Here is a 22563-nt window from a genome sequence, read left to right on the forward strand (position 1 = left end):
TTTCCTAAGATCCTTATCAGACCTCTTCATGTCTACCAGGATCTGAAAGTGCCACATTCAACCTTCCAGCAAGATTTACATAAAAGAAACGCAACCAACTTGTCATATGCCAATCCCTGTGGGCTGTGCTTGTCAAAAAAGGCTTGGAGTCAATGCTGCAGTCACTTGTCCCATTTGAACATATCGATACATTTCTGAATTGATAAGCCCAGCATCTTATCAACTCCATACCCATCATTGTAAATGAGTAATATCCTCAAACATAATATGCAGGGATGTCTTTCTCCCCAGACAGTAATGGGCTAAATAATCAGGGAGACAGTACAAGGGGCTGCTAGACTCCAGTTCTGTGAGATAACATGGAGGAAATGCAGTCTAATCTAGGATGGTAGACCACATATAACCACAGAATTGACATATCCATTTCACAAGGCGGGGCTTTTCCCAGGATACTTTTCAATTACCCTGAAGTACAGTGAATGCTTTCTTTACACTATAAGCTGCTGGCAAAGTTAGGGGTGAAGAGTGTGAGGAAGGGAAAAATGGGCAAGAAGGACAACTGTCAGTCAAGAAATATGGGGCTTGTAGGTAGAAGTTACCACCACCAAGATGAACCTGTGATGATTTTTCAAGTTTCCAACTTGAAATGTTGAAAACAAGATCTAAGAAGCATTTCATGCCTGAGTTTGAAATTGCTGACAAAGAGCACACCTTTCAGTATCTGGGAGGCCCCCAGTACTTATGTTTACCCCAAAAGTGTGAAAGTCCCCATCACCTAGTTCTCACAAAGGGAGATAGCATGATGGGTGTCACCACAGGCTAGACACTCTTCTCGATGTTTTATGGACAGTACGTAATTCCTCACCCGATGATCATCCAAGCTAGGTGGATTACTTCAGGTGCAGGATGTCACCTACATAGCCCATGCATCAACGGCAGGTGGTCCCTGCTTCCTTCTCTATTCCTTCCTAGTTTGCCATGAAGATATCAATCTTACATATATTCCATACTCAATAATTATATTTTATAAAAAAAATACTGTTAATTTTTTGTCTTAACTTTTATTCACATTTAAAAAGAAGGCTCCTTTTTTTTCCCCAAAAGAGAAAACATAAATCAAATTAAAATAGATAATATGGGTCATTATGAAATAGGAGCTGAATCTTTAAAATTTTTCTTGGTGTGGTGGCACAGGCCTTTAACTTCAACACTTGAGAGGCAGAGGCTAGTGGATCTCCTGTGAGTCTCAGACCAGCATGGTCTACACAGAAAGACTCTGTCTTAAATGATCTCATGAAGTTGGAAAGTTCTAAAACTGGGATTCTGACCCTACAGTCTTCAATTAATTCAATGTGCAGTGTGTGTGTGTGTGTGTGTGTGGGGGGGTGATTTTCAGGTGTGGCTTGGTGCTCTATTATTTGTGGGTATAATCCAAGAGCGTTTTGTAATTTCTCTTATGGGGTCACTTATGTGCTGGAGAGATGGATTAGAAGAACATTATCCTTCTTGCAGAGGACAACTGTGTTTCATTTCCAGCATCCATATGATGACTCACAACTGTCCTTACTTCTAGTTCTAAAGGATCTAGTACCTTTTTTTGAATGTTGCATGTTTTATGTGGTGCACATACACCCATACATGCATACATGCAAGCAAATATTCATAGACATTAAACCATAAACAAAGAGGAGCTGGGATTTCCAAGATCTCTTCTGTAGTGATGTGGTTCTTCCTGATCAACAACTTAAGCTGCTCCTCAAGCCCTTGGCTTATCTACTAAGTGTAATGTTGTGCTGTTGAAAACAAATCATTTTGCTAAGAGAAAATGAAAACCAGAATTAGAATACGAGGTTCCAAGAAAACTCATTTGTAAAAGTCTCCATATTTTTTAAAACTCTGCTCTTCAGAAACTAGAGTGCTGTGCTTGAGGGACCCCTTAGAGAAAACTGTTTAGAATTTACAGGGATATCCTAGACCCAAATGAGTTGTATCTAGGCTCTGGCACTGTCAGATAAGGTAACATCTGGGAAGCGCTGTCTAACTTTGGACGGCTAACAATATATGAGGCATAAATTGAGTTATTCATTTCACAAGGAAAAAATGAAGTGTTCTATATAGGCCACTAATGGCCTTCTCTATCCCATCCCAAACTAGCAAACACACAAAGATGAAGAACTTCTGATGAGAAGGTCCAAGAGGTTTGGCTTGACCAAACATGATTACTAATTAGGAGTTAGCTAGTTGATTGCATTTGTTGGGAGCACCTATGTAGCAGATCTCAGCAGTACCCCAGGGGGAAATCACCCACCTAGACCACAGCCTTCCGGTTGTTAATTGGTGGCTCTATGCATTTCTTTTTGTAAAGACAGGGATAAAAATGTTCCTAATAATATATATAAGTGAAGATAAATATCTTATAAAAATAAAGTATCATTTAAAGTTTCACCACCACACTCATTGATATTTATAAGAATATTGATTACAATATAGTCATTATTATAATTTCATGATAAAAATTCTAGTGCTGGAAGACTAGAGGCTTTCAGAGGCTTAAATGCTGATTCATTAAATAATCAGTCTTTCTGAATAACTATTTGGCTTGTCATGTAATAAGTATCTTGAGTGAGTAAGCCAAAGGATGCTGTATCTAAGTGTTTTCAAAATCTTAAGACTGCACATGCTTCAACCATTATTAGTCATGGATCAGAACTGCAATTGGTACATATGCTCCTAAAGGCAGTGAGATAGACCATCTCTAATGCAGTGAGATAGACTGTCTCTGATGTTATGGTGAAGCTGTAAGCTCCAGTAACATCTGGAAAAAGCAATTCGGACACAGCTGAGACCCTTATCACACCTGTTTCTTGGCTTCATGGTTTCCTACTGGAAATCTAATAAAATAATGAGCTGTGATGAAGGACTTTAATTCTCAGAAGTACTTAGTTCCTAACAGCTTCTAATAGAGAAAGCTAGAAATCTACTCAGTAGCCCTCAAAAGGTTGTCCAAGAACAATGACTTTTAAAGGCTAGCTTTTAGACTCTGACCTACTGGATTAAAATCACCATTATGACAAGTGTTTGAGTGAACTTGTAAGTTATCTTCAGATGGCAAATTCTCACCCAACCTTCTGAAAGTGAGATGCCAATTCATATTTCACAGAGCTGTTATGAGAACTGCACATCACATTGGGTAGAGCTTTAGCTAGAGGTAGGAACGTGGTAGGTAAGTCTTGAAAACAGTGAATACCAACTATTAGTATACCCTTAGTTTACTTCAGGCATTTAGAAACTATCTTCTAAAATTCTGATGAAGTTCGACAGCTGGCCCGTGCATATCCTTACTTTAAAGGTAGGTACCTGAGGCCTTGCTTGGCTAAGTAGCTTTCTTTCTCACATTCAGTAGCTGGTAGGTAGGAGAGCTGGGATTAGGGCATGACTGACTAGATCTGAGGTTTTCACCAAGGATATTCTACCTCTTGTACTGTGCTGTATTTTGTGTGACTCCTTCTGTGTATATGAGTAACAGAAAATCATGTTAGACACAGCCATACGTTTAAGTGATATAGACAGTTGTGATTATGAATGACCATTTTTAAAACGTAAGGGCCCAGATTATATGAGGTGTATGTATAAAGTTCAAAGGGACCAACCATTGTCATAATTATCCCTGGGAATTGGTGTTATAATTGGCTTTGAATCTAGATTCTGAAAATCTCTGTCTTCTTCAGCTTTTCAATGGGAATCAGTTCTAGTTTATGAACATCAAAATTAAAAGGATAGATAGGAAAATAAAAGTAATCCAAAGAAGACATGAGGAGGTTGGGTTTTTATAGACAGGTTTCTGGCCCTCCAGTGATAGTGGCAGAATCTACTAGATATCTTGAACAACTTCCCTTCTGTAAATGGCTCAAACTAGAAGGTTCCAAAGCAGTGTCTATGTGTACACTTACATGCGTCATGGTTGGGGCCGGAAAAGGGAAGGCAGGGGTAGGCAATGGCTGAGGCTGGACAATAACTTCGGCTGGAACTGCTTCACCTTCATCTTCCCGGGGCTTTTGATAGACACAGCGGCCAATGTCAGCATTTTTGAAGGCTATAGGCTGCGCAAAGTCCATGGGGCTAATAAAATACAATCAAAAAGAAAGTTTATCTTATTTTATTCATTGCCCTTTTCCTTCACGTTTAAATTAGTCCCCAACCCCGCCTTGAAATGGCCAGGGTAGAATTCCAGGTATAAGTTAGAGGCATTCATAGCCTCTTTCCTATCACAGTTGAAGATAATGTGGATGCCACAGGGACCTTCATACTAAATTATAAAGCCAATGGGCAGCAGAAATGTGAGTCACTTACATGGAGTTAATAACAAGGTTCCACACGCAGCCTTGAAAGGCTGGAATATTCCTGAGTGGGAAGGGCTGAAATTCAGGAGGAGCACCCCCGACAAAGAGCTTTTTCACTTCGATCGGCTGTTCCTCTGTCAGGTTTTGCATATGTCTTCTGTCTTCATCAACTTGAACAGTGAAGATGCTGATAAAACATTTAAAGACAACAGATACCCAGTACCATTAGAAACATCTTTCCTGTCACCCACACTCTCTGTTCCCAGGAATTTATTTTTCTATTATGTCATTATTACTAGTGTTGAGAACAGGTCTAGATACATAACTTAACCTGGCTTTGAACTCATGGTTTCTTAGCTCATCATCAGCTAGAATTTGACCATGTCTGTCCTATGCCACTCTGACGTCCCATAGCTTCTGAGATGGCCCAGATTGCATGCTTAGGACCTTGACACCAAGCCTTGCTCATTAGCTTAGATGGAAAGTCTGTTGACACTCAGCAATTGCACAGCTGTGTCATGTGTCTCAGATGCAGGTGGCAAAACAAGTGTTCAGCTCTACACACATTCTGCAAGAGGAGAGGCTGCAGGGCTGTAGAGCAAGGTCTGATCAGAGAAGGGCCTGTGAGTTTGGCACAGTGCGGGCTGCATTTAGTTTGGCCCTTTGTGTCTTGGTTTGTGCTAGCTATTATCTTCTTGCTAGGGGACAAACGATCCTCCCGAGAGCTTAGGTTGCAGGAAATCAACAGCAAACACTTACAGTACATTTTATAAAGAATGTAGCTGCTGGCTTTTGAATAGAAGAGGCAGGCCAGAACACCAAGCTAATTGTTCCTTGCAGTGATTTTCCTCAGTGGCTGTTTCATTAATTTCCCTAATTTGCTTATGAGTGATTACGCACACACCACTAATTGAGAACTGCATACTACTTATTCACAACAATCCTTGGATCCAAAGGCAAAGAACCAAGGAATGGAGTTCTAATGATGAAAATGGCCAAAGGCATTTTCTTTTCTTCTTTGTGCTGGCAGGTTTTGAGCTTGGTCCCAACAGTGACTACAAATCTGAGTGCCACTGTGGGCAGGTTGTAAATGGGTTACCAAGAATTTATCCTTAATCTTAATCTGAAGATGAGACCTAAGTGAATGCCAAATTAATTGATTTTTGCTAACAATGGGAGGTTGGGAAGGAAAGAGAAGGAGGTCAAGGTGATCAAGCTGGAAATAATAAATTCAGACATGTTAGGACTTAGAACTGAACAGTGGATCCATTTTGGTCTAATTCCAACATAAGGATATAGAATGAAATAAACTTAGTCATGACTTGAAATGGCACAATTGAGGGGGTGTAGAGGCACAGTGAAGACTTTGTTTCACAACTGGGGAGAACTTTCTGTCTGTTTTTAAGAAAGGACTGGAAGAATATGTTGGCAAAAACTGGGGATGTAACTTCCCCGCCTGGGATGTTGGTGGTGTGTAGCACTGAGCAGGCCATCGCTTCCAGGCAGGAGGGACTTGATTTGAACCTTCTTTCCCCAGCTTCTTCTCAGGCTGAAGCAGTGTTTTCCCAACACACAGAACAGCGCTCCTGAGGATTTAACTGCAGATTGAACCCACTACTGAGGAATGTTAACTACCCTCCCGAGGGCGGCTCTTCTTGATTAGAGTGTTAAGGAATAAGGCCCAGTCTCTTTATAAAGTAGATTCACCAACAGTCCTCTTCAATCCAGTCAGTGTGACAACAGGCCCTACCAAGCTGTAATGCAGAAGCAACGTGAGCCTCTAGGAAGCCCGATTGGAATTCAGTATGAATGTGGAGTCTTCCTATCAGCGTGACCTTGGGCAAGTTAGTTAATCATGCTTAGTTTCATTTTATTCATTTATAAAATGGAGATTAAAAAATGCTTACTTCAAACAGTGGAATACATTAATTAAGAGTTTGCCCTAAGGCTGTGGTACATAATAGGGGCATTGCTAGAAGGCGACAGTTCAGTTTTCCTCACATTTCACATTCGAGAATCATTAACTATAAATAACTGATTCAGTTCCTTTTTAGATAAGGATGTTAACAATGCATCCATTCTGGTGTGATAATCTGTTTTAGTTATGCTATTTTTAGAGATTCATTGTATCTTTAATTATGTTATATATGTTTGTCTCTGCGTAGGCATAGGCGAGTGTGTGAGGCCTCTGGACTGTGAAAGATGGCACTGGATGCCCTGGTGCTGGAGTTCCAGGAGGTTGTAAGTCATGGGATATGGGTGTTAGGAACCAAACTTTGGTCCTCCCCAAGAATAGTATGTGCTCTTAACCACTGAGCCATCTCTCCAGCCCCTCATTTATAACTTTCGACTGATAGGCTACTATATGTAAAATACTATAATAAACACTCATCTCCCTCTTAATATTGTCAAAACATAGCTAACTATTTTATAATTTCAGTGGTTGATTCACACAGTTTCATAGGAATTTTATTTCTTATATTTCTTATACTTCTTTCCTTACTTATTGCAAAATGTGTCCAATAATTCTCAAATCTTAGGCAACTGTGTATGTGAAGGAAGGTATTAAAAGGAGTATCTGTAATCTACATGGAAAATAAAATGATTTTTTATTGACATATACTGACTGCTAAGGGAGACAATGTTTGGATTACTGCACCTGAATAATGACCTCTGGAAGTCCTAATTTCTGGAAATCTACCCTCTTGTACTTTGGCTGTATTCTGCAACTGTGTACTGAATACTTTTACAGAGAAAGGACAGACTCAACCCAGTCCTTTATCCTAGTCACCCAAGTGGCTATTTCAGACCTTAGGGTTTCAAAGTTTTTGTCCAATTCGAACTGATGTCCACTGGGGTAGATTCCAGGGGAAAGATCAAAATCAAGGCAGTCACAAAAGGCATGGATTGCTGGGTATCAGGAAATTAGATAAGACAATGACTGAGCATCTTTCCCCCAAAGGAAGAGGTAGAGAGGACCTGATGTGGTAGGGGTTAATAAGGAACAAAAGAGGAGAGAAAGTCAGCCTTGAGACGTTTGTCTCATGATTTGGTAAAAATCCAAACATTTTAAGACTGCTTCTACAGTGACCACACTATTCTGAAATTTAGGAAAAGAAATGATTGACCTTTAGCATATGAAAAGCATTGGGAGAAAGCAAGTATTTTCAAATTAGTAATAGCATATCATACTCAATACCTACGAACATAAATCTTTAAAGTCCCCATTGGGTAAGAACAAATAGCAGGCCAAGCCCAGATGAAGCACTTAGGCCGGTTATAATTTGTTTTAAACCTGGCTCTTGTTTCTACTATGCAACTCGAGGCAAATTATGTAATGTTTTCTCATTTGGGATGAAAGGACATTAATACACTTCTCACACACAATTTAGAATGGTTAAGTGACAATCCTGACCTAGAATGTAGCACAGTGGATTCCTTAGAATTGCTGTAGGAAGCAGTACACTGCTTCTGAAGGTAGTTTGTAGTTATTGTTTGCAGTGTTGTTAGTGATGTCTGCTTAACCAACTTCATGTGTTTGCTTCTAGAGTAGACAATGACTGTATTTTGACCTTGGAGTGGCAAGGAGGCCACATCAGCAAGCAGGTTCCTCTTTTGGCACAGAAATGAGATAACTACACAGTCATATGTCTAGCACATCATCTTGTAATTAACAATGAATGGCAAACCTGTTTGTTTATATGGCTAATTAACCGAGTGACCAGTTTTCAGGGATGTATTACATACAGAGTTTAATCAAATGATGGTTGGATTGATCGCCAACAGCTGTGAGTTTGGCATAATAAAATGCCCTTCTTGAAGAAACACCTGTTAAAAGGACAACTTAACATGGTGGTGCATTTTGGAATTTCTAAATTGTTTCTCTTGAAAAATAACCTGCTCTTGGTGAATTTTGGTCACCTATGTTTCTAAAATCTGCATTTGTTTGTTGAAATGATTTCAGATTTAAGGACTCATAAAATGTCCTTCCCACAGAGAGAAGAATTAATGTTTGGCAAGGAGCCTAAAATGTAGATTAGAAGACAAGCAAACTTGGTATTCTAAAGTACTCAGTAAGAGTTAAGTGAGAAAAGCTGGTTGCTCCCATCCCCACCAGACACCCTGGTTGTGATACCTCGCTATGAATCAGTAAAAGTTCTGAGTTGTCTGAATATTGGTCGTTCATCGCTTAATGATAGTTTTAAAACCTGTCAGTCTAGACACAGCACAAATGCTTAGTATTAATTCAACCCCCAAGTAAATCTTCCATATTATAACAACAAAGCAAACTAAAGAAGGCTTTATTATTTATGTAGAAAACAAGATGTCCTTGTTACTTATCTAAACTCATACCTATACAAGAGGATACATAAACAATCTAGACCTTAGATGCATGCTAGACCATCACTCTGCATTCACACCCAGCTGCTCTCCCAGGTGTTCTCTGTTTTCAACTTTCATCAGATTCGATTTCCAGTACTTTCTGTGCCTCTGGTTTAATAAGTGGGTTCCGGTCTGGAGGTCTGAGGCCTCAAGTTCCTAGGCTTCTGTTTTGTTTTTGTTTTTTTTTTCCTTCATTGTCCTTCTGAACTAATTGCCTCTCTGAATTGTTCCACAGTACTTTGATGAGGAACACAGATGACGTTCCCAATAGAGTAAGCACAAAGCACTGTGCAGAAATGATGGGCCAGTTTATATGCTCAAGGAAGATTCCCTTACTCAAGGATCAGGACAAGTGTCCCTACAGATTTGTAGAGAAGTGGCCACTATAAATGATTACAGATGGCCACCATTCTTCTTTTTCTGCTTTGACCCATTTCTCCCAGAAAGCCACTACAGGGCCCTGAAAACCTTAGGGGACAGACAGGGATGGAGCCCCTATGAGGGGACAGGCAGGGATGAAGCCCACCCCTATGAGGCTCAGTAGGTCTTATACTACTGTCTTGCTCCACCGTATTGGTGGCAAGTTTCTAAGCAACTGCCACCACTGGCTTGGAAACGGAATGAACGAGCAGGCAGCAGCCAAAAAGTGCTGGCTGGATCTAAGCTGCCCTGGTTATCTTATTAGGGAAGAGAATGTTGGTGAAGTATAGGAGGAGGGATTTTTCTCTATAGCTTGAAAAGATGCAGTGGTGAGTGAGACGCAAGGTGGTGAGAAGAAACCATGCAGAAGCGCAACATGAATAGTAGAACTTCTCAGAACCCTGAGGTTCCCTAACACAAAAAAATATAAGGAAGAGGACACCAGGGAATGGTCACAACTTGGCATATGTGGTCTGTCCATACAGTATGGTTTGGTAAGAGAGCTGTGCGGGCAAAGGGGGTTCACATTAGCTATAGTAGCAGCAATTGCTCTGTTTCAAATTACCCTCTGCTTCTTTCTACGTGGACAGAATGTTCTCTCCCATCATGAAACAAATTTGGCTCCGGTTTGATGACAATTTTCCTCATTGTTCGTGTCCCCGAGGAGAGATGCACTTCCAAGCGGCCCTTGTTGAGGAATATGGCATAATACGCCTGCAGCAAAACAGAAAAGGTATTGAAGATCAAACAGGCACTGCATATGTGACTGTTTGTGGGACTTAGCTGCGATGATGCTGTTCTGACATCTGCTCTAACATTCTGTCTTACTTCGCACAGGTCCTCTTACTGAACCTGTAACTAAGCTGGCATCCATTAAGCCCCCAGCAATGATCCTGTTTCTGCCTCCAATAGTTCTGGGTTGTAGGTTCTCATACTGCCACTTCTGGCTATTCATGTACATCCTAGGGATTTGAACTCAGGTCTTCCGCAGGGGTACTTACCCATTAACTTACCCCCGAGCCTCTCAATATGTACTTAAACAGAGTTGATGAGGAAGGAAAGACTGTCCTTTTAAAATCCATTACCATTTTCCTTGTTGGGTATAAAGGAGTAGGTGGATATACTAATATCTGTTCTTTGACAAGTTTCTAAGGTTCAGCATAATAACTCTGCTTATTCCTGTCCTCTGACTTACAGAAAACAAAGGGTGTCGATAAACTCATTCTCTATTACACTCATGAGTGGGCGACCAGTTTCTAGAAATTCGGTTTGACTCAATCTCATGGCATTTAAGCGCTCAGACGTTAATTTGTCTCCAAGCTGGTGGAATAGATCACTGCCACAGACATATAACTTGTCTCCCACAGTTTGAAAGAAGGAAGGCAATTTTCTATCCTCAAGCATCCCTGCTTTCGTCTTGTCACTGTTACCATAGCAACCAGTACAGTTTTGATATCGGATTATGAACTCCTGGAAGGTTGGGTGCAGTCCTTGTATCCAGTGCTGCTGTTATACGCTCTCTCTTTCTCCTATGCAGCACCTTCTATACAGTGACCGTTATGTTCTCCGTGAGTGAATAAGATCTATTCCATCAGCATTACCATTCCTTCACGAATTCACAAGATTACCTATGCAGCTATGCTATGTGCCCAGTACACAACGTGCTCGGGATTACCCCTCACGACCCCACAAGCTACTTACTCAAAAACCATTTTAGCTAATTGTTTGATATCACAAACAGATGTAAGGCAACACAGTCACACGCAACCTTCTGTGTATGCCAAGTGTTAACTTTCACAAACAAAATATATTCACTTAGGCAACACTGAGTCACAAGACACTTGAACAATTTAAACACTTTGCTCTTGAAGATAAAACTATTACATGATTTTTAAAAGCTAGACATTTATTATTATTAAACATTGGGGCATTACATTTTTTATCTTTAATGAATGTTGTCCTTCAGTATTACTTATCCTTTTGTTAATTGTCTTAACAGAAACACATTATCTTTGAAGAATTTACCTGAAAATCTGGTGACCACCCATTTCTTTAGTGCTAAGACATTTACAGCTGACAGGAATCTAATTATTGGTAATGACCAAGGAGACAAATGTCCTATGCTCAAAATTAATAATGTTTGGTTTTGTTTTTAATCTCAATATAATCCAAGTATCAACTGCAAAAGTGAGAAAAGAGTTTTAGTTTATAGGATTAGAAGATGAAGGATTTGGTAGAACTCCTTTTTATATCTATTCAATGATTATTACTATTAGTGATGAGTTCAATATTACTTTTCTTCCTCTGTGTGTCAAGAAAAAATTAAGAGACTTAAAACTTTACATATTGTGTGCATTTGTGTATGAGTACGTATATATGAGTTCAGGTGCCTGTCTGATGTCATCAGAGCCTCTGAAGCAGGAGTTACACGTGGCTGTGAACCATCACTGGGCTCCTCTGCAGGAACTCAAGCCATCTCACCAGCCCTTTGAGAATGTTTCATCCTGACTGACCTGCTCCATATGATGCATTTATGTAAATGCTGAAGATATGTGTGTGTGTACCAGTCAAATCTGTGGTAATCTGCCATGCAATTTAAGAACATAGCATTATATATTCCATGAGCTTCTTCCTGATGCCCCCTTTCGACTCCCCCACCTCAGAGATACCACTAATATAGGATTTATTATGCCAGGATTTTAAAATTATTTTTGAGGATTCACATACGTATCTGTAAATAATATACCCAGATGTTTCTTCTGACATACACCTAGACAAGTGACTTAATTCTGTCTCTGTTGCTACTGAGTCCTCATTCATCCTTTTCATCCCTGTTGTCTTGTTTGTTATATTGTAATTCATCCCTTGCTGCTACTACTTTCCACAACATTAAGCCAAAATACTGGTTTGCTGCTCTTTTCTCCAGCTGATGAACACTTGGGTACTTTTTTACTTACCTGTTATAAGTAAGAACTGTTCTGTGGAGGCATTTTCGTACCTGTCTCATTGCATTCCCATGCCAGTGTTTGGGTCTGTGCACCATTGCTGGCTTGTAGACTACAAATGTCATCTTATAGAAGGGAACCAACGCAGTCACCAGAGCAACTGTATCAGTTTCCTCTGTCCACCTTTAACACAGCCTTGCCAGCACTTGGCATTATTGTATTTCATATTGTCCTATCATTCCAGTGGATATTGAATCTAGTGTGGATTGAAAATGCATTCCTCTGTTATCTCAATATTGAATGTTTTAACAATAATTTTTGCATTCACCGTGCTTTCTATTTTGTGAAATGTCCGGTCAGATCCATTCATCACTGCACGTGTTTCAGTTGCGTCTTGGTTTCTGCAAGGCTTTTCCACATTGGGGTTACTAGGTGCTTTGAAGGTGGTATAAACAATGTCTTTTCAAGCAGATTCTTGTATTTTGTGCTTTTTGATGAATACAGAGTTTCAATATTATGTGGATATACTTACACTCTAGTTTTGTTTACTAAATCTCTTCCAAGAAATCAGAAAGATCAAAACTATCTATCTATCTATCTATCTATCTATCTATCTATCTATCTATCTATCTATCATCTATAATATAATAGAGGGGAGAGACAGTGTTTATTTTCTTTTTTAAAATAAGATATCTTCTTTATTTAGATTTCAAATGTTTTCCCCTTTTCTGGTTTCCGCTCAACCCCCCCCCCATGCCTCTTGCTCCCCCTCCCCCTGCTCACCAATCCACTCACACCCATTTCCCATTTCTGGCATGCCCCTAATCTGGAGAATTGAGCCTTCTCAGGAACAAGGACCTCTCTTCCCATTGAAGACCAACAAGGCCATCCTCTGCTACTTATGCGGCTGAAGACATGAATCCCTCCATGTGTACTCTTTGGTTGGTGGTTTAGTCCCTGGGAGCTCTGGTGGGTACTGGTTGGTTCATATTGTTGATGCTCCTATGGGGCTGCTAACTCCTTTAGCTCCTTCGGTCCTTTCTCTATCTCTTCCATTGGGGACCCTGTGCTCAGTCCAATGTTTGGCTTAGAGCATCCACCTATGTATTTGTCAGGTATTGGCAGAGCCTCTCAGGAGACAGCTATATCAGGCTCCTGTCAACAAGCAATTATTGGCATCCACAATAGTGTCTGGGTTTGGTGACAGTATATGGGATGGATCTCCAGGTGGGTCAGTCTCTGGATGATCTTTCCTTCAGTCTCTACTCCACACTTTGTCTCTATATCTCCTCCTATGTTTATTTTGTTCCCACTTCTAAGAAGGACCAAAGTATCCATATTTTGGTCTTCCTTCTTCATGAACTTTATTTGGTCTGTGAATTGTATTTTGGGTATTCCAAGATTCTGAACTAATATCCACTTATTAGTGAGTGCATACCATAAGTATTCTTTTGTATCTGGGTTACCTCACTCAGGATGATATTTTCTAGATACACCCAATTGCCTAAGAATTTCATGAAGTCATTGTTTTAATTGCTGAGTAGTACTCCATTGTGTAAATGCACCACATTTTCTGTATCCATTCCTCTGTAGAGGGACATCTGTATTCTTTCCAGCATCTGGCTATTATAAATAAAACTGCTATGAATATAATGGATCATGTGTCCTTATTACATGTTGGAGCATCTTCTGCCCAAGAGTGGTAGAGCTAATCCTCTGGTAGTGCTATGTCCAATATCTGAGGAACTGCCAAACTGATTTCCAGTGCGGTTGTACCAGCTTGCAACCCTACCAGCAATAGAAGAGTGTTCCTCTTTCTCCACATCCTCACCAGCATCTGCTGTCACCTGAGTTGTTGATCTTAGCCATTTTGAGGGGTGTGAGGTGGAATTTCAGTGTTGTTTTGATTTATATTTCCATGATGATTAAGGATGTTGAACATTTCTTTAGGTGCTTCCCAGCCATTTGGTATTTCTCAGTTGAGAATTCTGTGTTTAGCTCTGTATCCCATTTTTAATAGGGTTATTTGGTTCTCTGGAGTCTTACTTCTTCAGTTCTTTGTATATATTGGATATTAGCCCTCTATTGGATNTAGGATTGGTAAAGATCTTTTCCCAGTATGTTAGTTGTCATTTTGTCCTATTGACAGTGTCCTTTGCCTTACAGAAGCTTTGTAACTTTCTGAGGTCCCATTTGATCATTCTTGATCTTAGACTATAAGCTATTGGTGTTCTGTTCAGGAAACTTTCCCCTGTGCCCATGTGCTCGAGGCTCCTCCTCACTTTCTCTACTATTAGTTTCAGTGTCTCTGGTCTTATGTGGAGGTCCTTGATCCACTTAGACTTGAGCATTGTACAAGGAGATAAGAATGGACCAATTTGCATTCTTCTGAATGCTAACCGCCACTTGAACTAGCACCATTTGTTGAAACTGCGTCTTTTTTCCACTGGATGGTTTTAGCTCCTTTGTCAAAACTCAAGTAACCATAAGTATGTGGGTTCATTTCTGAGTCTTCAATTCTATTCCATTGGTCGACCTGCCTCTTATTGTACCAATACAATGCAGTTTTTATCACTATTGTTCTGCAGTACAGCTTGATATCCAGGATGCTGGTTCCCCCTGAAGTTCTGATATTGTTGAGAATAGTTTTCACTTTCCTGAGTTTTTTGTTATTCCTCATGAACTTGAGAATTGCTCTAACTCTATGAAGAATTGAGTGGTGATTTTGATGGGGATGGCACTGAATCTCTAGACTGCTTTTGAGAAAATGGCCATTTTTACTATATTAATCCTGCCAATCCGCAAGCATGGGAAATCTTTCCATCTTCTGAGGTCTTCTTTGATTTCTTTCTTCAAAGACTTGATGTTTTTGTCATACAGATCTTTCACTTGTTTGGTTAGAGTCACACCAAGGTACTTTATATTGTTTGTGATTATTGTGAAAGGTATCATTTCTCTAATTTCTTTCTCAGCCCTTTTATCCTTAGAGATTAGAAAGGCTACTGATTTGAGTTAATTTTATATCTGACCACTTTGCTGAAGTTGTTTGTCAAGTGTAGGAGTTCTCTGGTGCAGTTTTGGGGTCACTTAACTAGATTATCATATCATCTGCAAATAGTGATATTTTGACTTCTTCCTTTCCAATTTGTATCCCTTTGACTTCCTGTCATTGTCTAATTGCTCTAGCTAGAATATCAAGTACTATATTGAATAGATAGGGAGGGAGAGGGCAGCCTTGTCTAGTCCCTGATTTTAGTAGGATTGCTATAAGTTTATCTCCATTTAGTTTAATGTTGGCTGCTGGTTTGCTGAATATTGCTTTTATTATGTTTAGGTATGAGCCTTGAATTCCTGACCTTTCCAAGACTTTTAACATGAAGGGATGCTGAATTTTGTCAAATAATTTTTCAGCATCTAATGAAATGATTATGTGGTTTTTTTCCCTTGAGTTTGTTTATGTAGTGGATTACATTGATGGATTTTCATATTATGAAACATTCCTGCTTCCCAGGGATGAAGCTTACTTGATTGTGGTGAATGATCATTTTGATGCGTTCTTGGATTCATGTGGCAAGAATTTTGTTGAATATTTTTGCATTGATATTCACAAGGCAAATTCATATGAAGTTCTCTTTCTCTGTTGGGTCTTTCCGTGGTTTTGAAATCAGCATAATTGTGGCTTCATAGAACAAACTGGTTTGTGTTCCTTCTGTTTCTATTTTGTGGAATAGTTTGAAGAGTGTTGGCATTAGGTCTTCTTTGAAGGTCTGATAGAATTCTGCATTAAAACATGTGGTCTTTTAGTGGCTGCTTCTATTTCTTTAGGGGTTCTAGGAGTGTTTAGATGATTTGTCTGACCCTGATTTAACTTTAGTAGTTGGTATCTGTCTAGAAAATTGTGTATTTCATCCAGATTTTTCAGTTGTGTTGAGTATAGTCTTTTTTAGTATGATCTAATGATTTTTTTGCATTTTCTTTTATATTTTTTTCTTTCTATGTAGCACTGGATGTTCTGACACTCATTCTGTAGATCAAGTTAGCTCTAAACTCAGAGAGATATGCCTGCTTCTGCCTCCTGAATACTAGAATCAAAGGAGTGTGCCACCATGTCGGACTACTTTCTTCTAAAATTTTAAATTTACACTTCCATATTTTTAATTTTCTGAGAACTTATTTTTGATACAAAGTAGAAATTGCTTCATTATTTCCTGTATAGAAACCAATGGCTTTGTAATTACTGTTTTCTTAATGATCTGGGATGCCACCTTATGGACAGCTTTAGGGGCTGCTTCTAAAAATTTGGCAAGCACTTGTCACTGGGCTCAAGGAAGTTGGGTCAGATAAGAATATCCACATTTGGGCTGATACAAGGCAAACTCAACCTAGGAATGTGTGGCATTCCTTTTATCTTGGTCATCCTGATAAGCCACTAGGAACAGTGACGAGGGGGATTTGTTTATTGCCTTGTTTGATCTCTATTGATTACCTTGTTTGATTACTTTGTCTTTGATCTAAGAACTGACCCTATTCTCAGCAAGTACCTAGAATGGTATACAAGCTGGCTGGGGAAAAGTAAACCTGCTTTAGCCTCAGTACTGGCTGGAGTTATGTCATAGTGTTGTCTAATTGTCTTTTTCTTTTCAGTCTTCACTCCCTCCCTTGAGACCCTGTTGACTGGTTGAGCTGGCTTAATCGGTCTTTTGGCCATATCCAGTCTTCCCTATTCTGTATCACTAGGACAGAATTTCCCAGGAATGAGCATATTACTGCGGTTTAAACCTACAGTTTAGAAGGAGCTAGCATCTGATACAGGTGATACAGGAGCTATACCATCATATTCTTCTATTTCAAGAGTTTTGGTGGCTTTTGATCTTGAATATAAATTTTAAAAATCTAACATGCTATACTTGGCAAGAAAGACAAGATGATACTCTTACTGAAATTAATTCTGTACATCATATTAGGAAGAATTGATATATTTTTAATAATGAGTTTTTTCTTTGTTTAAAAAAAATGGATATGTGGACTGAAGAGAGAGATGGCTCAGCGATTAAAGCACTGACTGCTCTTCTGGAGATCCTGAGTTCAAATCCCAGCAACCATATGGTGGATCACAACCGTCCATAATGAGATCTGACGCCCTCTTCTGGAGTATCTGAAGGCAGCAACAGTGTATTTACATATAATAAATAAACAAAAATCTTAAAAAAACTGTTAAAAAATATGAATATGTGTACTCATTGAGGATGACTTTAATGGCTTTTAATAACACTTTACAGTTTTTCCATAGACGCCCAATTTGCTGTGTTTACTTTTGCAACATACAGTTCCTTTTGCTGTCTAGCTACTTGTTTTTTTGTTTTCTTTTTGTTGTTGTTGTTGTTGTTGCTGCTGCAGCAGCAGAGAAATTGATGCATATGAAACCAGCATCCTTTCTTAGGTCTTATTTTATAGCATGTCACACTTCTATGAAGCTCTTCCATCAGGACCAGTGGCCATCAGCTTTTCACAGATAGAATGTTTCTTCCTCTTAGTTTACTATGTGTTTGTTTTTTTTTTTAAATCACAAATATTTTTAAGTTTTTGCCTAATGTTTTTCATTAATCTCTTGAGATGGTTGTATGATTTTTAATTTTAAAATATTAGATTATAATTTCATTAATAGTTATATGTATGTATATTTATATTTATATCTATACACACCCATTTTGCAAATGTATGTGTGAATATGCATGGGGCACTTGGGGCCATGTCACAAGGTAGAAATGTAAGTGTGAGAGGAATACTTGTAGGAGCCCATTCTATACTTTTACCATGTAGGCCCTAGGGATCAAACTCAGTCAATCCATCAGCCTGCAAAGACCTTACCCTACCAGACTAGCTCAATGGCCTCTAGAACTGCATTCCTGAGATTCGAATGGTTATAGAGTGCTTGCTCCTCTTAGCTAATATTTATTGTAGGCACAACTGTGTTTTAGAGAAAGAAATAAAAAACTTTATTAACTGCTAAGGGTTATTCAATATGAAAATCTTACAGTTTGAAAGGTCTCCAATCAAGACCTGGGAGACAGCTCAGTTGGTAATATACATGCTTTGCAAGCGTGAGGAGAACTTCGGCTCAATTCCAGAATCCATGTTTTCAAAAAATCCAGGTGTACTGGGACATGTCTGTAATTCTGTCACTGAGGTAGTGGATAAGAGCAGATTTATGGAGTATGCTGGCCAGGCAGCCTAGCCTAGTTGGTGAGATCTAGACCAGCATAAGACTGTGTTTCAAAAACAAAGATTGACAGCTGCTGCACTTTGACCTTCACACTTAGACACAATCATGCATATGACATATACCTGTGCACAAATATACACATATCATTCTCTACAAACATATATACATATACATATACATATACCTTACTTGATGATAGCTTCTCGCTGAGATTAATCAGTCCCCAATCAACCAAGATGATAGCCAAAATAAATGATTCAAGGCTAAATAAACTATAAAACCAATTAAATGGTGCTATTTGAGGGACAAATTTCACCAGCTGAAAATCTCCCTACCCTTTAAAGGTGCTGTTTAAAAGTGAGGGGTAGTGTCTTAGGACTGGGCTGAGAAGGTACCTGTGTAGTTTGTCTCCGTTTTCTCCTGGGTGGTGTGAGTGTCCCTCCACTTCCCAAGAGAATGATCCCAGACTCGTTCCTGGTACTAAAGGACAGATTGATTTCTGTTCCGACATCAATAGACACAGCGGCAAGCTCCACAAAACCAGGCTTGGGGAAACTAACTGTGTAAACATTCTGTGGGGAAAAAAGAAAAGGGATTATTAGAAATGAGGGGCTAAATTCTCCATACCACCTCCTTCCTCAGAAAATTCAACAAGATTACAAAAATAGTGTAATTTTAGGGAGCATGAAAATCTATAGTCTCTTTGAAAGTTTAAGAACAGCTGAAGTTAAAGAAATAGTTTCAAACAGTAAATTTTTGGAACAGTTCAGTTTAAAATTTAAAAAAATTATGGCCTCTGTTTTAAATATAGAACTATTGACATCAACTGTGGAAGATTATTGGTAGGTGAAGTTTTCTTTTGGTTTAAATCTACCTTACTGTCTTTCCTAAATCTCTTGACTATGTAGTAATAATTAATTTTTTTTTATGTTTTAAAGATTTGTGTGTGTGTGTGTGTGTGTGTGTGTGTGTGTGTGTGTGTGAGAGAGAGAGAGAGAGAGAGAGATAGATCATGGTTTATACCTACATTTTTCATTATGAAGAACCCATGGAAAAATGTTCATTCATATCAAGAGTACAAATATTCTTTACAATAATTTCTAGAGATACAACCTAATTACTAAAAATAAATAAGCCAAATATTTTATGTTTGCTTTTTTTTCAAAATAAAAATAATACCATGGTTTTGTTGTAAAAAGAGGAGAAAGGTACCCACTTCCCAAAGGCATGAAGAAGTATGTAGCCTTACACAGATCTCATCTGTTCATAAACTTTTCCTTTCACCTTGCCCTCCTCTTCCTTCTATCTTTTTATATTTAGACTGAGTCGTCTCTTTTACATAGGTTGTGTTTAAATCTAAGTTGTGTGCATGTGTGTGTGTGTGTGTGTGTGTGTGTTGTGCATGTGAATGCAATGACCATGTAGGTCACAAGAGGACTCTAGATGTGCCTTGCAGTGGGGTTGCAGGCAGTTGTGAGTTTATCTTCTGTGCTAACCACAGGTAATTCCTATGCAAGAGTAGAATAGACCCTTAACCCCTGATCTATCTCTCTGGTCCCGCAACATCTCATTTTAATTAGAGAATTTTTCTGCCAGTAAAGACGGTTTATCATCACTTGTAATATCTGGAGGAGTTCTACATTCTAAAAGTGTTGGTGTTTATTTCAGCAAGACCATGTCATTGGACATTCCAGGGATGTAAAATACTCATTTTTATAAGTCTCAGGCTTTTGTTTGTAGTAAAAGCATAACATCCTTTCACGTGGGCTAGCCCAGCTCCCTTCCACTGACAGGGTTACAAGCTCAGCTAAAGGGCACAGAAGTAGGTAAAAAGGAATGGGTAAAATCTACTTTCTAAATTCTGATTTTCAAAATTCTCAGTGTTAGATGGTTCAGATAAGACCACTGCACATACTTTGCAATGTATATCCATATTAAATTTCTGTCTCCTATTTTAGCCAAAGGTTCTCGATTCTGGAATGCATTTATGTAGACATGGGTGTTGTGCACTCAGTCTGTCGAGTCCATTGCTCTGGACAGATTTCCACTCTAGTGATATATCTTTTGACTGCAGATAAGAGGTAGACATAGAAGATTTAAACTCTCAGTATGGACCATTAGAGTTTTAGCTCCTTCTGTATTTTCTCCTTTCTCATTAAATTTGGCATGGAAGTCTGTGGCCATTTCACACAAAGCCTGTAGCTGCTATAAAGATCCAGGCAGGTCTATTCCAATCTTAAAACCCCACTGCTCAGAAGGCAAATCTACTTTTTTTTCTTTTTTGTTTTTTTTTTTTTTCGTTTTGTGTTTTGTTTTTTCGAGACAGGGTTTCTCTGTGTAGCTCTGGCTGTCCTTGAACTCACATTGTAGACCAGGCTGGCCTCGAACTCAGAAATCCACCTGCTTCTGCCTCCCGAGTGCTGGGATTAAAGGCGTGTGCCACTCCTGCCTGGCTAGAAGGCAAATTTACTTTTTCTCGTTTCTGTCCTTTCTTCTGGAGTGACTCTCATAATGACTTAGACTGGAGGAATCTGCCAAAAGGAGCAGTTTTATCATAGTAGGTGAACCAAAAAATATTTTTTAAACTAGATTCAACATTTTCTTATTTTAAAGTCTCATCAGTATAAACTTTCCATAAACTTCTTGCTAGTCTTTTCTGGTCGCCTTTTGTTTTACCATAGATGCTTTTAGAGATAAAGGTGATGTTCTGTGTGCTTTCTCACACCGATTGGCCAGAATTGAAGTGTCACTACTGCGTTGTCATCCCTAGGCTACGTTAGCAACAACGAAGTTTCGGAGACATAGGAGATTTTTGCACCTATCACACGGGGCTTTGCAGGGCCGAGTGAGATGCAACTTGCAAGCTGTGGGAAAGATGCCACACACTGGTGGGAGAGTGGGTGATGCTACCCACTGTCTGTGTGAACTACTCATACATCCCAGTAAAACAGATCATCAAGAGCTGTATCACGTGGAAAGAGGAAATGAATTTAAGAAAGATGACACAACTGAGAAATAGTATTATTGGAAAGGAAGAGAGACCCAAACAGCAGTGCTATTTGTACTAAAGTTACCTGCTTTACATTTAAGTGGTATATGATTTGGAAAGTGGCGCATAATTTTGGCTCTTCCTAATACATTTCCATCGCAGTGATTGGTAGAATGCTTCTGTCTTACTCTGTCATGTATGCATGACTAAGGAAGGATCAGTATAGGTCTAGAACACATTAACAAGGGAACAGTTCTAGCAAAAGCACTCACGTTAAGTAAATGAAGTATGATATAGGTATGTTAGAGAACCTTTAGAAACAGACCAACCTCCAGTGAACAGCCTTTGGTCACACCAACATAATCAGGGCTGCTGAGTATATTGTAAGGTGTTCTTGAAATTTCAATATCTTTGAGGCAGCCGGAGTATTTCTTCACATTGACTTCTGGCCTATTGAGTGGTCAAGTGGAAAACAAAAGCAATTCCATTAGACAGATGGCTGTGTAGACTCTGAGCCCTGGAAGGAGCCATGTGGAGCACACACATACACACACAGGCAAGAGCATGTCTATCAAGGTGCACATGCACACACGTTCACTCAGCAAACCCTGGTTGCTGATAAGTGATTGAGAGCAAGTTGACATCACTCTTCACCAAGAATTCTGGTACTGTTCTCCTCTCTAAGAGAAACTTCACTTACAGAATTTCAGTATGCAGCCCAGAAATCAACTCTTACTTATTAATGCTTCACATGCATAATGAAATAAGTGCTTCTTGCTCTTTGTTTCCACCAAAGAACAGATGACTGCATGGGTGAAATAATTCAATTATTTACAAGAAGCTTTTAAAAGTATTGTTTGAAATTTAGGAAGAATGTTTGGAAATGTTTGTTTTAAATCTTCCTGAATCTCTAGAGGGTGTTTTGTGTGTGTGCATATGCACATGGGAATATGTTTGCATATGTGAGTATGAGAGAGTGTACATATGTATGTGCATGTGCATATGTGTGAGTGTGTGAGATAGTATGTACATGTAAATATACATACATATATGTGTGCCATTACAAAATAAGGCAACCTAATATACAATAGTCAGATCTTTTTAATATGGTTGATATCTTCTCCACCCAAACCACACTTGTATGTTTGCTTTCTGTTAACTACATTCAAAGACACAGCAAGCATGCCAAAAATTATAAGTCAGTTAGAAATTAATTCCTTGCCTTAAACTCTAACATATTGCTCAGATTATTTGATATTGACC

General features: G+C 39.0%; 1 protein-coding gene across 1 annotated transcript in view; it reads right to left on the reverse strand.

Moving 5' to 3' along the window:
• Lama2 (laminin subunit alpha 2) overlaps window positions 1–22563 on the reverse strand; it is a 454349-nt gene that overhangs the window by 15360 nt on the left and 416426 nt on the right. Inside the window, exons 56-60 of the mRNA XM_029532909.1 lie at window positions 21630–21750; window positions 18707–18883; window positions 9709–9857; window positions 4351–4527; window positions 3951–4119 (exon numbers count right to left, since the gene is read on the reverse strand). Coding sequence (XP_029388769.1) covers window positions 3951–4119; window positions 4351–4527; window positions 9709–9857; window positions 18707–18883; window positions 21630–21750 — 793 coding nt within the window. The remainder of the gene's footprint in view (window positions 1–3950; window positions 4120–4350; window positions 4528–9708; window positions 9858–18706; window positions 18884–21629; window positions 21751–22563) is intronic.

Source organism: Mus pahari, chromosome 21 (assembly GCF_900095145.1).
Source record: "Mus pahari chromosome 21, PAHARI_EIJ_v1.1, whole genome shotgun sequence".
Taxonomy (NCBI): domain Eukaryota; kingdom Metazoa; phylum Chordata; class Mammalia; order Rodentia; family Muridae; genus Mus; species Mus pahari.